This window comes from Pocillopora damicornis, chromosome 12 (assembly GCF_964200805.1).
Source record: "Pocillopora damicornis chromosome 12, jaPocDami1.2, whole genome shotgun sequence".
Taxonomy (NCBI): domain Eukaryota; kingdom Metazoa; phylum Cnidaria; class Anthozoa; order Scleractinia; family Pocilloporidae; genus Pocillopora; species Pocillopora damicornis.
The window spans coordinates 20900245-20916830 of record NC_142681.1 but is presented as its reverse complement, the minus strand read 5'-3'; the positions used below and the strand labels follow the sequence as shown (position 1 = coordinate 20916830).

The 16586-nt window shown below is 36.3% G+C and overlaps 1 protein-coding gene and 1 long non-coding RNA gene across 4 annotated transcripts in view; one reads left to right on the top strand and one right to left on the bottom strand.

The window, feature by feature from the left end:
- The window catches only part of LOC113665162 (laminin subunit alpha), a 41614-nt gene that overhangs the window by 24143 nt on the left and 885 nt on the right, over window positions 1-16586 (bottom strand). For all 3 annotated transcript variants that reach the window (XM_027180820.2, XM_089190501.1, XM_089190500.1), the window contains exons 2-18: window positions 15760-15999; window positions 15385-15450; window positions 14816-14920; window positions 14298-14505; window positions 9814-10023; window positions 9362-9496; window positions 8945-9082; window positions 8332-8469; window positions 7631-7768; window positions 6733-7079; window positions 6181-6439; window positions 5756-5855; window positions 5184-5397; window positions 4499-4786; window positions 2129-2395; window positions 1330-1611; window positions 336-551 (exon numbers count right to left, since the gene is read on the bottom strand). In XM_027180820.2, the coding sequence (XP_027036621.2) occupies window positions 336-551; window positions 1330-1611; window positions 2129-2395; window positions 4499-4786; window positions 5184-5397; window positions 5756-5855; window positions 6181-6439; window positions 6733-7079; window positions 7631-7768; window positions 8332-8469; window positions 8945-9082; window positions 9362-9496; window positions 9814-10023; window positions 14298-14505; window positions 14816-14920; window positions 15385-15450; window positions 15760-15999 (3351 nt within the window). The remainder of the gene's footprint in view (window positions 1-335; window positions 552-1329; window positions 1612-2128; window positions 2396-4498; window positions 4787-5183; window positions 5398-5755; window positions 5856-6180; window positions 6440-6732; window positions 7080-7630; window positions 7769-8331; window positions 8470-8944; window positions 9083-9361; window positions 9497-9813; window positions 10024-14297; window positions 14506-14815; window positions 14921-15384; window positions 15451-15759; window positions 16000-16586) is intronic.
- On the top strand, window positions 10338-13684 carry LOC149036944 (uncharacterized). Its single transcript, XR_016181714.1, has 2 exons — window positions 10338-10458; window positions 10499-13684. It is a non-coding gene; the product is annotated as an uncharacterized LOC149036944 (long non-coding RNA).

Here is a 16586-nt window from a genome sequence, read left to right as displayed (position 1 = left end):
TGGTTTTTGTTTTTTTGACGAACACATTTTTACTGGGAAACTTTTGTACATTATCAGAGTTTTAAGAGAAAACATAAGGTTTGTCACCTCAAAGAAGTTCAGCTCTTGTTTAGCAAAGCCATATTCTGATTCATTTTTCATTAAGCTAGAATTTTAATTTACACATCAATGTCTGTGAACGGAGTAAAAAAGGCTGATGGCCAGTCATGGAAAAATATTAATTTATTTAATAAACCATTCTGTAAACCCCTGCTCATGTCTTACTTTGTTTAAATAACAAGACCTTTGGGTTTTAATCATGAACTTACTTATGGAAGAAAAGTCATTATACTTACCCCTTCACCCAAGTACTGTAGTTTTGCTTTTGGATCCTGTTTGTTTGGAGGCTGTGGTTGATCAGGAACACTGGCATCTGGAACCTCAATTGTAACAGCTCCTTTGGGAATGGGGTATGATGTGGGAATACACACATTGCCTTGAGTTGTACAAAGAATGCTTGGAGCAATGAAATCCAGATCCCACACATCAAGTGGAATGGCTGTAACAGAGTCCTACAACCAACAAACAAGTGTAGTAAAGAGAACTTGAATAAATTTCTGGGACTCTTAAAACCCTAAGAGTGACCAACATCTAATTTCTCCTTAATACTTCTGATTCATCCATAAGAAGTAATAATTCTTAAACAAATTCTCCTTGTCAGTACCAAAAAAATAGTGTACAGAGGAGTATGGAGATTATAGATACTGATGTTACAGTGAAGGATGCTCAAATCATTGCATGAAAAAAAGTTGCAGTTGCAAAGGAGAAATTTAATTAACTCAAATTCCTGAATCAACAACAAAACAATGACTATTGTAAAATATTTTAACAGGATTGGTTTGGAAAACAAATATTAGAGTCTCAGGGCAAAACAACTCAAACATTTTCATTCAATGATATGACCCAATCAAAACCCAGAAGATATATAATAGAACTTACATGTACTATGACTTTCCATCCAAGAAAATAAAAAATAACACATTATTTCCTAAGAAATGTTTTCTTATAATTTGGTTTGTTTGGAAGTTAATGTTTCGGTGAGGTATCCCCTTTTGTTATTGCAACATCCCTGAACAAAAGCACCAACCCCTGAAGTGATTACCATATAACTTCTTGTAATATCCACATATTATCCAGAAAACAAGTAATGATCAGGTAGAAGTTATCTTGATCTAACACCAAATTCTCAAACTAATTTACAATGAAATGTGTAGCAACTGGAGGGGAGAACTGACAATCAGACCTTGGGATTTACAGGTTTAACCACAATTTAATGACCAACATACATACCACAGCAATAGGTGAGGAAGTGTCTCTGGCCAAAAGGGTAACTACTGTCCTCTGCAGTTCAGCAACATCAAACACTTTGACAGCTCCAGTGTTATCCACAGCTACTTGACGGCAGCCAAACCTGTAGTTACATTTCTGAAGGTTGAACTCTCCTCTCTGTGATCCTGCCTGATACCTCAAGTAAACATTTAACTTGATCTTCTTGTCATTAGGATAGTAATACTGCAGAACTAGGACATATTTACCAATATTACGGATGCGAAATTCTGCTGTAACACGGGTCTGTATGAAAGAAAAACAAGAATTACAGTCCATTCATTGACAATAACAGTTCAATTTTACGCCAAGTAAACAAATGCTTTCCCAACATGCTATCACCAAGATACCCCTTTCCCTTCTCTCTCCTCCGACATCTATAAAAATTTGTCAAAATCTATCCTAAATACAATTTGTGGAACAATAAATCAACATCAAAACTCAGTTGTTCAGAAGGCGAATAGTGTTTTCCAATGGATAAATCTCTATCCAAAGGGTACGTGTATTATGCTATCCACCAGATAGAGATTTATCCAGTGGGTAGCACTACCTAACCTTCAAACAACCAGGGTCAGGACATTAAATAATTGATGAAATCTTGGATCAATGACAGTATCTGACCAACTGTAAACCTACCTCTCCCTCAACCCAACTCCAACCTTAACTTGTTTTCAGTTGACTGTTGTTGGCTTAGGGGAGGGGTGGTGACATTGATCTAAAATATCTATTTTATAAAAACATATGTAATATTTAGTAATCTGACCTGTTGATTATCTAGATTAGCCATGGCACTGAAATCCAACTGTTGCAGGACTTTTTCATCTCTAAACAGCTGTGTGGGTCTCACTCCACGACTAGTAACAATATATCCTGTTTCCAATTCTGTTGTGAAAAAGCCTGGTGCTTTTGTGCTCAGGTATGAGAACTGGTTACATAAAGTATTGATACCATTCACTTGGCAAGGTTTGGTGACTTTCTCTTCCAGTTGGTATGCTTCATAGTATACTTGTGGTAAAGCAACAACGTAATCCTGTAATAGACAAAATATAGGGTTTTCAGAGACTTTCTAATTTGGAAATAGATGTATGCCTGTTACTCAGTATAAAATAATAAAATGCAACCCCAAAATAATACCATTTTAACCTTTTAACCCCTAAGAGCAACTGGCTTCTAATTTCTTCTAACAGTATACCTTTGATATCTGATATAAAGGTCATGAGAGTAAAGGAAAGGATCATTATTTTAAGAAACCTTGATTGTCAAACTAATTCTCCTAGCCAGTACCATAGAAAATGTGAAGAGAAAATTTTGGAGAATGTGTGTTTCCAGAAAATATCCATACCCCCACCACGGAGGGAATTTCATATAGGACCGCCCCACCCCTTCGGATTTTCCATTTTGGGGTAGCAGTGGTAGCCCCCCCACCCCTCTGGAATTTCCAAAGAATTTTCTACCACCCCCTATACCCCCTGGAAATATATTTTTTTCTCGTAGCAAACAACAAACAAGAGGGACGTGTGATTTTGTCGCGTGTATATTCGAGAGATGGCGTACACGCGCAGGGTAAACGTCGCTAACTAGCTTAAACTTAATGTTTGCTTTATTTTTAAATACAATACTTATCCTTAAACATTTAACACAGTATTCTCAGTACACGAAAGGAGAAAAAAACTGTACAAGTCGCAACAAAACACTTTTGAACTGTTAAGTTTGTACAATGTACTGAGAAAATTGCGTGCACTTGAAATGGAAACGTTCGAAATCACATTGAGCAACGTAAATTTGTACAAAATTGTGTCATAAATAAGAGAGCAAAAGAGAAAACTGAGTCAGCAGTAAGTTATTTTGAACTCATCTTTCCAAATTCCAGCCTCTAATGTAAAATTTCTTCACACAAGCATTGATTCTTGTTAATAGCGGGTCGATAATTTCGTCCGATTGTGCATAAACAAACCTTGGCTAGTTACCAGTCCCACGCGCATATATACAAAGCCCTGGATCCTAATGTTTCTCAATGTTACTATCAACTGTTTTCTACTACGGTACGACTGTACTTATCATTCATTAAAACATCGCAAGCAAGTAAGCCATAAAGAAATCGTCAAGTCTCCTACACATTATGATGCAACGGAATTAAGCTCAGAGCAGATCAAAATTAATAGATGGCTGGAGTCAATAAGGGGTAGTGAATGGTAAATTTATGCGAAACTTTGCGAGACGGCGAGACCAGCGTTTTTTTTTTTTTGCGAGACCGAGACAGTTATTTGTAAATTTTACGAACGCGAAACGTGTTATGACTGAGGAAAATCCCTAGGTCACCACTCCTGTTGGTTGTAATCTTTGGAGACTGGTAACGAGTAATGGCGGCTCCGTTCGAAAAACAAAGTGATTCTCTTCTTTATTTGATGTTATTTATGTTCCAAAGCGCTACAAGGATAAAAGAAAACTTTCTTTTGCTGCAGAACTGTTAGAAGCATCGTAATTTAACAACTTAAACTTCAGAACGTCCCACTAAAGTAGGTAAAAGGCGCCAATTGACATACGAAGAAAGTCGATCGACTTCCTACCCTCTGGACGAAAATTTCGCCTCTTACCCCCCATCCCCTCTGGAATTTCCTGGGACTTTGACCCCCCCACCCCTCTGGAATTTCCAATTCCCTCCGTGGTGGGGGTATGGATATTTTCTGGAAACACACAATATCAAAATTAAAGTTAAGGTGTTAAACAGTTTTTAACTAGCTCAAATTTCAGAGCCTAAATTAATCAAAAGTTTTCTAGATTGAAATACATTACAAGAAAATGGATGTAATGAATAATACAAGTTATGCAGGCCTACATCACTTCTGTAAGCACAAATATTAATTATTTCCAAGTATTTGTGGAGATTTTTTAATTTATGAGAAATTGTTTCTTATGTCCATAGCTTGAAGAACTGCAAGTATCAGTAAATGATCACTCTCTGCTGATAAATCTTGTCTCATCTCTTTCCTGGTTGTAGGATAACATATTGGAATTGTAGAGAGAAGGTGCATGTTGATAACTTCTGGGAGTGAAAGGATTAAGTGCTGTAATATTGGTTCTAACTACTGGTTATATCACAACTGAATTTTAGCTCTTTTTATATGTGACTCACCAGGAGAACACTTGCTGGTGGAAGAGCCAGAATCAAATCCCATTTCCCTTTGGTCAACATGAACTGAGTGGCCTTTTCTTTCTCTCCAACAGTATGATGAGTGGCAATACTTGCTGAGCCAACCTGCTTGACTGGAAATGTGACCTTGCTGCTTTGTTTGCTTCCTTCACCTCCTTTAGGTGTCAGCATCACCTCACCAGTTACAGGTGAACTTCCATTTGTAATGGAGTAAAATATGATGTGGTAACGAGTTGTCTTTGGAATGTCCAGAGTTACTTTTATTGCTCTCTGCATGAAAGACAGAAAGTATAACATTAATAAAGAGAGAACTCTCACATTTCAACTTAAATAAACCCTTACTACTTATCATCTTTTATTCATCAAATTCTTTTCAGTTTATTAATTCAAATGTGTTTCACCATCACCTTTTTTTAATACAATACAAGGAAAACAATTGAATCATTAAATACCAGATAAATAGAGGGGGCCAGTTTATAAAGAAACTGTGGTGCTGTATCAGTGGGAATATTACAAGATTACTTGGTTTTATACACTGAGTTGATGATGTTAATGGCCACTGTGAAGAGTTTCTAAAGCTGATGTTTCAAGCATCACCCCTTAGTCAGACAACTGTTGAAAGGCTAACACTTGAATCCTCAGCATTTAATAATAGCTCTTACAGTACCTGGATATCAGACATGGTGGCATATCCCCTCCAAGAGAAGCCAGGAAACACACTTTCATCAAAACCAAATCTAGCAGGTCGACCATCATCTGATATTGACACGTCTGGAGAGAGGACATCTTGGTCTGAGGTTGATTTAGTAGGGAGTGCCATTCCATCCTCCATCTCAGCCTTGATTTGTAGCAAAGTTGGATAGTAATGCTGAGACGCTGGCCTGAAAAGCACAAGTCAAATGTAAAACTAACACTTAACACTCTAACATCAGTATGCATATTCTCTACACCATTCTCTATACATTCCCTGTAGTATTAACGAGGAGAATTTGTTTAACAATAATGAATATCTTTAGTTGATGATCATTACCTTTATTCTCATGACCTTAATGTTTGATTCAGGGATGATATTGTTGGAAGAAATGAGATGTTAATCACTCTTAGGGGTTAAAAGGTTGAACACATGTGAGCCATAGTAGTCACTATAGACAAGCTACACATACTGCACAGTGAGACTACAGAAATAGCATGTTAAGCTGACATGTAGACATTAAATGATCATGAATGTTAAGTCCATACCGGCTACAGTCTCTCCCATCAACATTAACTCGACAATTACACTGCCCTGAGCTGACATCACAAAACTGGTCATATGCTCCTCCAACATCACAGTCACAACCTATAACATGTATCCAAAATTAATTCACTACTTACAGCATTAATCTAAATCTCTTTGAAGCTGCAAATTCCCAAAATTTACTTAATTCTAGATACTATTAATAGTGCACTTGTTGACCTGAAAGAGAAAGGTTAGAAGGTTACTGCCGATGAACTGGCAAACCATCCACAAGAGGGAAAGGGAGTGACACCACTTATGCAACAGCAGTTATAGTCTATATTGACACACACCCATATTACCCCAACTTTCATCTAAAAACCCCAGGCTATCATGCAAAAAAGCAATGAGTGTAACCTTGCCTGTATGATTAAAACAACTGTATTACCTGTACAGCCAAACACTTTACGGCCTTCCAGACCATAAAACCCTGGTTTGCATCGAGTGCACTTCCTGCCTGTAACAAAAAGCTTACAAGGACACTGTCCAGTTTCCTTGTCACAAATGCGAAGGCCACCAATCACACCATCCATATTGCACTCACAGTTATCACAGCCTAGAGGATTATTGCTATCAAGGAAGTAGTAGCCATCTTTACACTCTGTGCATGCAAGACCTTGCACGTTATCCTTGCAGTCACATTGACCCTGTGATGACAAGTTCGACAAATTCAATAAACTAAATAAAGGAAAGTAACTCACATGAACTTCAATCCAGGTTTTATGGAAATTCTATTACCATGCGATAAAATGCAAAAACTTAAAACTTATCTTGCATAGGAAATTGCCCTTTTATCCATTAGTGGTTTTTTTTTTTTTTTTGAGGAGGGGGGGGGGCAATGTCGACAAAATTTGAGCTCAAAACTCTGGCAATTTATTCAAAAGAACCTGTTTCATATTTTCAAATGAGTTATTCCATTTCATAACATAAAATAACTCACCTCGTTTGATAAGGAGCAGTCTACTGCCTGTCCATCAGGAAGTGGTTTAATTCCTGCTGGATTGCATTGACAGGCTTGACAGTCAGGAAATCCATAAAACCCACTGCGGCAGCGATTGCAGTTTATACCACGGAAAGATCCTTTACACTGGCACTGTCCTGTGGTTGGCTCACAAAACTCATGAACTGAACCTCGAAGATCACAAGAACATTTGACACATCTTGGGTAGCTGTAGAATCCAACACCGCAACGACTACATTTTGGTCCATCATAGTTGTCTTTGCATGCACACCTTCCCTGCTGGTCACATGCTAATAAAAGTGAGCCTTCTCTTGAACAACCACAGTCTGAAAGACAAAGGGCAGTGACTGAAGCTGAAAGTAACTTGTTTACAAACCAGTGAGCTGCTTCTCAAAAAATTTGCAGGAATTTTTACTTGAGAACAAGGAGACTTGTAACTCCTGTGCTCTAAAAATTAAATTGAAGTTTGAAAATCTATCCAACATGAAAGAAAGGAAGTCAAGAAATTTGGGGAAAGACAAAAGTTGTGAGGACCTTAATTATACTACATAAGCTTTTTAAGCACCAGTCTTGTGTTTAGTGTCTTTGCATCAACAGAGATATGGCTCTAAATACAAGATATAATCACTACTATTATCATCATCACTAGATCAAATGTTGATGTGGGTATTTTTGATGTTGTTGGTGTCATTATTATTTACACCTTAGTGTTACATTGTATAGTTCTTTGGTCACACCAAATTGTGTCTTGATGAGGTTTTTACTTCATATTCCCACAAGTCTGGTTTTAAGTAGATACTTGTACTTAAACTGGATCCATAAATTTAGTTCTTCCATGTTAACTTGCAGTATAAAACAATGCATGTGTTGAAGTTACCTGAACACCTTGGAAAATTGTAGTATCCTTCATTACAAACATCACAGCGAGGTCCTGCATAGTTCTCCATACAAATACAAGCTCCAGTGTTGGGATTACAGATGTCTCTGGCAGTACCCTCAGCATCACAGTCACAAACTAGGGCAAGAAATAATACAGATTTGACAAATGTAAGCATCCATAAGTCCCCAATGAAATGAATATGCTAAATACAGTCTATATTTACTGTTAGGTACATAGAAGAAGTTAATTCCATGGTGGTGTGTCTGTTCTGAATTAGATCAGAGTAGATGCAAAAATGTGGTAAAGTCATCAGAAACACACCTCCTCACTCTAATGAACCACCTTTTTGTCAACACCACATTTGATATCATCTGTAACCTCTATATAGAGAGACACTATCAAATGTAATCTAGATTGTAATCATATGGATTATTGGACTGTTCTACAAGCCAAAACAAAAAGCAATACTGAGGAAGTAAAGTTAAACCTTTTTGCTCCATAAGTGATTAACCTGTAACTTCTTGCTTTAATATCCATACATATACAGCAAACAAGCATTGAGAACACTCAAAGTCATGTGGTAGAAGTTGTGATCTTAATCTATCACCAAACTCTCCTCACTAATTTACAAGAAAATGTGTATCTTGGGGGTTAGAAAGTTAAAATACCCTGGCTAGCAGTTGTTTAATATGTCTTACCTTTGCATTCAGGAAAGCTGTAGAATCCCTTACTGCACTGATTACACTGTCTGGATGTATACATTTGACGACATCTGCACTGTCCATCTTTGACATCACAGTCGCTTGAATGTGACCCTAACCCATCACAGTTGCATCCTGAAACAAAACAACACATAGGAATGATAATATAACAAATTCATAAGCGGATTGTTGAAATTTAACACAGTCAAAAAAAACATTCATTTAAGAGAAGAAAAATCAACAATACTTAGTATTCTGAATCTTCTTAAGAATGTCTTTCCAGTAAGTTTGTAAAACATTCAATGAAAGAGGTCACACAGAATCTGTGTACCATGCTGCAGTAACAAGAGTGGTGGAAGTTTTTTTGAAAATATTTACACATGCTATTTCAAATAAAGTAACACATTATGTGGTAACACTGTGATAACTGGGTAAAGATTAGATAATTCTCCAGAACTCCCCAGCTAAAGTTTGTTCACCTGAGCTACTGTTTACGCAGACATGGAGAATATTCTTCAGCCAATTGCATAAGAAAAACTATGTATTAATCAATCAAGAAATTCAAAATGTGGCCTTGCAATTAACCTCTCTTCTTAATATGAGTACTCACGGCTGCAGTTTGGGAAGCCATAATAGCCTTGAGCACACTGATCACATTTAGCTCCTGTGTAGTTTGGTTTACATGGACACTGATCACCTGTTGGGCCACACACACGTCCACTTGTACCCAATGGATGGCAGTCACAAGCTGATGATAAATAACAATATTTCTGACATGGAACTTTTATCTTTATTCCAACTAAGTTATCAATAAGAACTGAAAAACAAATGAGTAAGTCCTGAACCAATATCTACCATGCCATAATATTTAACATGGGATTTTTGATGGTGAAAGACAGCCTCACTTGTTACCGCAAGTCAAACCTCAATTTTAGCAGGGCTAAAACACAGTGTAAGCATTTTGTAAAATTAATCCTTGACTTCTAAAGTCCTTCATAAACAAAGCACAAACCAAAATTTAACTCACGTTTGCAATTGGGGAATCCATAAAATCCCTCATTACACTGAGTACAATTAGGTCCACTGTAGTTATCAAGACACTGGCACCGCCCATCACCATCAAAACATTGACCAGTGGAAAACCTTCTGTCGCATGTACAAGCTGTAATGTACAAAAAAATGTGCAGTTAATGCCACTATCTGAAAAACTGATAGTTTGAGTGTCAGTTATGATATACAGGTAAGATGGAATCCTGTGCTCTGATTAGTCAAGAATTGCGTCAAATCTGGCTACAATCACCCAGTATGTGACGTCACTGTGTGATCTACATGCCAAGCTCTGCATCATCGGTCTTTCTTGCATGACAAGTTGGAAGTGAAAAAAAAAAAAACTATAAGTTAAGGCTATGATCTAATTAAAGGTGGGTATTCTGGTAGCATTTTATAGCACACCAGTCTTATAATAGTTTACAGCCATACCTTTACAAGCATCACGATCTGTCCTAGCCTTATCTGCTGGTCGATAGTATCCTGCTTTACATTGTTCACAGTTAATTCCAGCCGTGTTATCCTGACAGTTGATGCACACTCCTCCACCCTCATAGTTCCCATTCATATCCAAACTTCCCTTTTGCTGATCTATTTCCTCACTATAATAACAGTCAGATGCATGGTTGTGGCAGTTACAGGCTAGGAAAGTAAAACAAATAAACTTGATAAAAATAAGAACACGTCACCATAATACTAGTCTGAACACCACACCCTGAGCTTTTTCACGAACTCAACAAAAATATACACTGTACATACCCATCAGGCAAAAATTAGGGATTAAAAAATAGGCACAGTTTATACACAGCCTGAACACCACATAGTTCAACTTAAAATCTATCAAATGGGTGAGTGGCTAATTGGAAAAGGTTGGTAATGATAGAAAACATGATTTACAAAACACTGCCAAGACACTGAACTCAGAGAAACCAGCAACAAATCCAGTGAGTAGCAACCCTTGCGAACTGAATTCCCAGTTTTCTGGGAATTCCTAGGAATTCTCAAAAATTCCCAATTATGCAAATGACCCTTGCAAACCGAATTCCCAGTTTTCTGGGAATTTCTGGGAATTCCTAGGTATTCTTAAAAATTCCTAGGAATTCTTAGGAATTCCTAGGAATTCTCAAAAATTCCCAACTATGCAAATTAACTCTGATTTAAAAAGCTTGGAATTACTGGGAATTTCTGGGAAAGGAAGACTCCAGTTTTGTGAGGACTTGGAATCCCTAGGAATTCCTAGGAATTCTCAGCTTTTCAAACTACCTATAATTTAAGAAGTGTGGAACTCTTGGGAATTTCTGGGAATTGAATTTGAGGCAATTTTAATACCCTGAGGTCCACATAAATTCTAAGAAATTCTCAATACCTTGAATGTGAAGGTTTTAAGAAAAAGAGTAATTTCAGAGGCTTAAAACTTTGGCTCAATAAAAGGTATGCTATACAAAACTTACCAAGAGATATACATACATGTACATGTTTATAACTTAAAGATCATGAAATTTATTACTCAAACTAAGTTTTAGTAAATCTTGACATTAATATGGATTTTCTCATGAACCAGCTGTCTGTTATGTTAAATGGAAATTGCCAACTTCCACAATAATTAACAATAATTACATTGTTATCTTACTTCCCTAACCTACATTACTGGTTGCCTTTGTTAGAAAACCTTGGAACAGTCAAGCTCAGTTGCCTCAAACGCTGTCAGAGACTTTTTGTTGACAATACTTTTAGTAGAAATTTCATGCCTTAGACAAACAAATTCAACACCTAATTAATCTTTCTTTTTTCATGATTGTTGTTGCTGCTTTTTTTTTTTTCAGTTTTTTGCTCTATTTTCATGACTAATTGCTGTAATTTGTTTTGCTATTTTTATTCTTACAAAACATTTTTGTAAGAAAAGGGGAACATTGACTACCTCTGTCTTGTCTGCATGCCAAATGTTTGCAAAGTGTGTGGATGATCCACAAGTATTGGAACTCTTACAAAAATGTTTTGTATATGTTCCAATACTTGTGGATCATCCACACACTTTGCAAACATTTGGCATGCAGACAAGACAGAGGTAGTCAATGTTCCCTTAGAGGAAAAACACCTTTTATATGACGTCTTCAATTTAATTTATTTGAAACTCTGATCTGAAAATATTTGTCAACAAGACTTGTTAGTAGTGAGAAGTACCAACCAAGTTTCCTTTCATAACTTAATTTCTTAAATGTCCCAATCACTGGATCTCCCAAAAAAAAATTACATCTTTTTATTTTTGGTGCAAATTACAAGTCCTTCTTTATATAAAAATGAAAAGTGATAGTCACACTTCAATAATAACAGTTCTTAAGTTTACTTGTTGTTCTTCTCTGTCTGTCAGCTATCAACAAGATTGTTTTACACTTTCACACTTTTCACTTCGGGCAGTGCATAACTATTTGTGGACCAGAGTTCCAACGCACCTCTGTAATCGCATATAGCTACTCCTGTCTCTTGTACAAATGTTTCTCCTTTGTAAGACGCACTCTACTCTGTTGTCAATACTGCTTTAAGTTCATTGGAAACGACTGACTGAGGAATCGAGACGGCGGTGTTGGAACGTGTTGCTGAACGCTTGCTACAGTCAAGCTTTGTAGATTTAGGTACTGGTACACTGGGATCATCTACGTATCTCTTATACTTCCGAATGTGGTATCCTTCTTTTATAAGTATGAGGGTAAAAGACGATTTGTAGTCGCATTCAAAACTGTGATTGGCTTGTGTTATTTCTCACCTTGGCCATTAACACAACTCAAGTGAGTTTCGAGTCCTTGTTTCCTCGACAACTTTCGGCCACAAATCGTGCATTTGTAATACGATCGATTCTTTTCGATTATTTCTACATAGAGTGAGCTCACATCTTTATTTGTATCACCAAGCTATCCATCTTCTAGAAGCAAAGAACCGGTCGGAGAAGTCAGAATAAAGTTGGGCGCTTCTCTTAACACTGCAATCGGCAAGCCAGCGGATTCACTTTGCTAGCCAATGACAAGTCCTAAAAGATCCACGTGATCATGCCCGTGATCGGAAACAAAGAAGACTCCATTTGGCGCTCATCTTTGAATGTACTTTGGATCGGTTGATCGCTTTTCTCAACTGTTTTGCTTAATATAACATTTCTAAAGATAGCTTTTATTGTGGTTCAATGGGAAAACGAGAATAGCGTGAGTGTTGTAAAAGAAAAGAAAGTCGTTGGCGCCGTGGAGTTAAAAGAAGGGACAACAGTTGACATATTGACTGGTACAAACAAGGGTCGAGTGGCCATCTGTAAAGCTACGATTTTGAAAGTTTGTGGTGAGTAAAAATTGCGATATTCGTTACGTGATCAAAATCTTATAAAAGAATAGATGTAGCGGGTTGAATTAAGCTTACGTAACGCTCGGCGCAACTGAAACTAGAATAATTCTGAGAATCGAATCGGTCACTTGCATGCCGCAGTTTCTTAAGCTTATGCTTTACAATGAAATAAACCTATCAGTAAGGTTTCAAGATTCCTCTAGTCACGTTTGGGAACATTCAAGATTCATAATAGGAACTGATATTAAACAAACCTTAGTACATAAAGAAGCCCTCCTTGGTAAAAACAAAATAATGTATTCAGCCCTTTTTTAGTAAAATCCATGAGAGAGATGTACTAACTCCAATATAAAAGTCACTCAATATAACAGAGATTTCTCAATTTGAGAATCCGATGAATGCCCTTTTCCTCATAGCCATCTTAAAAGCCTGGTCTGAGCTTTAAATATACATATTTTAATATATTATTTTTTTTCAAATTCAGATATCAAGGAATCCAGGTACAAAATATCCAAGGTTCTTGTTGACAACCTCATTCAAGGCCAACTCATTGTGAGCCCAGGAAAAAAATACAAACAGTACAAACAGCAGCTAAGTTTGCAGTTTAGGATAACTTCATTCTAATTTATTGTTACAGTTACAACAAGATTTTAATCAAAAAATCAATTTTATTTGTCTGTAATTAGCCCCTTCACTCCCAAGAGTGCTTGGTTTTCAAATATAACTTAAGATATTGTATTTTATGGAAAAGAATCAACAGATTTTATTCACAATTTGTGCCAAACCAAATTTAATGATTGATTAGAACTATTTTATATGAATAGCTGTAATTGAGGATTAATCCGTATGAAGTTTTCAAGAAAAGAAAAATAAATCAAATTCCATCCTAATATTACCACACATTGATGTTATTTAATCAAAAATATTTTACATGTAAGCCTTAATTAAGCTTCTAAATAAATTTCATTGAATACTTGAATTTTAGCTGGGTTTTTTTTATTTAAAGTATTTATTTTATATCATTAGCCTCAAATTTTTGCTTAAAATTCCCAGTAATTCTTAAACATTCCCAAAAATTCCCAGAAATTCCCAGAAATTCCTAGAAATTTTTTAGATTTACAGCTTTTCAGGGAAAGTCATTGGTTCTCTGAGTTGGAATTCCTAGGAATTCCTAGGAATTCCAAGTCCTGTTGGCTATAAACTTGGAATTTCTGGGAATTTCTGGGAATTTCTGGGAATTTCTGGGAATTTCTGGGAATTTCTGGGAATTTCTAGGAATTTCTAGGTTTTTAGAACCAGAGTTGTTATGGTTGGGAATTCCTAGGAATTCCTAGGAATTCCCAGTCCGAATTTACCGTGAAAATTCACACCTTTATTCCTAGGAATTCCTAGGAATTCCTAGGAATTCCTAGGAATTCCTAGGAATAAATTCCTAGGAATTCCTAGGAAAATCCTAGGAATTCCTAGGAATTCCAAAAGCCATTTCGCAAGGGAAGGTTGAAGACTTGAATCTGGGACTGCCAGGTTACAAGCCAAGGGCCCTTAGCCACATTACCTGAGTATGAACTAAACACATAAAACTCTTTAATCACCTTCACACTCATTGCTACTTTCTGCAGTTCCAGGTCTCCATTTTTTCTGCACAAATCCTACACAGCATTCTTCACATTTGATGCCACATGTCTGGTGTTTACATTTGCATCTGAACTGTGAGTCCTCTGCAGTTTGAATACATTCATCAGCATGGCCATTACACATACAAATTCCCCCAACTGAAATATCCTTTATTGAGTAGAAATACTGCAAACAAAACAAATGAACTTAAGGTGAATATCAATTAGGTGATAACTACTTCATCCAATATCAAATTCTCCAAACCAACACAATAAGGAATGTATAGCAGGCAGTAAGGAGAATTACATCTGATTTTCTGGGATTTAAGAAGTTAAGATGATTTCAAAGTGTATGTATCCAAATTTTTCTTCTTTCACTGAAGTACTTAATGAATAAGAACTCATTGATAAAATTTACAAAACCTATCTTTTGAGGGAATATTAATTAAAATAGAAAGATAGTGAATTTGAATACACGAGACAGCATTACTACAAACCCTTCTAGTAACCGATGGATCTTTCCTTGCCAGTGGTAACAGATCAGCTAACAAAGTCTTCACTTTTAACAGCCTGAGTCTTATGTGAGTAGCACGAGTCCACTCCTGTAATAAAATGTTTCACTGTTTTAGATGTAAATAAAGAAAGGAATAATTCCTTATTAGTTTCCATGCTTATTGATGCCCAGCAAGGGAAAAATGTTTATTTACATCTTAAGCTTGGCTGATTCCACTCCTAATGCCTGGAATGCATTATCAATAGTTAAGGTCTTTTAAAATTGTTTTTTTACTACTTCCTTATATTTCCAAAGATCTCTCAGCAGATTCCTAAAAGAAACAAGCAACAATTTTGTATACTAGGGAAAACAATAACATGACATTTCAATAAAAAGCCATTCACATACTAAGTTGCATTCTTTACATGTTCAGTTTGTTAACATGAGTAGAAGAACTTAGCAAATCATTATTAAGTTATCATGAAATTGCCCCAAAATGAATTAAACAGAATATTGCAAATCCTGTTGATTGATACTGACCAATTTTGCTTGCCAAATGGAGACAACATTTACCTGTAATGCCTGACTGTAAGAAAAGTTTGCTGCTCCTGGCCTTCCATTAATTAATGAAATATGGATCTGAAATGTGAAGAGATTTGCATGAATTTAACTAAGGTGAGAAGCTATACCAGATTATTTTTGCAAATTACATAGCAACAAAATTCTAGTGTTTCAAACTTATAATAATTATAATTTTTCAAAGATAGCTAAATTGTTATTTTGGTGTGCTTGTGTGTCTTATTACAGAGGTTTGATTACATTTAAGGAAACATCTTGATTTTCCTGATAACACATACAGCTAAATAAATCTGTGGTTTTGGAGAAAAAAGATAGTCATTTCTATCCATTACAGCTAATCAGACAATTAAAAAATCTCATGACACTCACCTCCCCATTTTCAAAAGGTGGAACCTGAGAGTAGCTTGTTGTACAAGTGACCGTGGTATCATCTTTAAATGACTGCAACAGTGCTGAGCTTCCAAAGTACGACAGACAATCACTGTTAGTAGTAGCAAAGTACTGCCATGGGGTGAATGTTCTTCCACCATCAACAGATTTCTCTAAGGCCCATGTACCTGGGCGTGGAGCATTGCCAGCTTTTACTATAACATAGGCTACTTGGTATTCCTACATGAGAAAACAGGTTAAGCTTAATATACAATCTTAGTTGAACCGTTAAAAAATACTTATTTTGCCATCTACAACCCTATCAAAGACTCCTTCCTCATCAAAACTTTGATTATTCATCATTTTGCTTAGATTTCTCAAATCTCTGGAGTTGTTACTACAGAAAGAAGTCTATATCATAGCAGATAAATGTCAAATGACAACTTGGTTTTCCAAGACGCATCTTCAAGGTGTGTTACACAAATGATACAGAAAAGAGGCACCTTGTCAAATTAATATTAAAATCCCAACAGGAAAGCTTTAAGAAACCTCCCAAAGAGAGTAGACACTGGAAAACCAAACGTGCATTCCTGGCAGTCTCAACATTCCTGTCTTTAGGCTCAAATAGGGGAAAATTCCCATTTTATTTTACCCAATTGTTCAATCCAAAGGTAGAATATCTCAAATAAGACAAATTACGGTTTTTAAATGCCCGAAACCTAATGAAAGAACTCAAATGTTAGGATTTGTTGGTTACTTTTTTACATCCTTCGTTTTTCTGGACCTTGATCGATGCAAGTTGAACATAAGGTTTTCAATTAAAATCT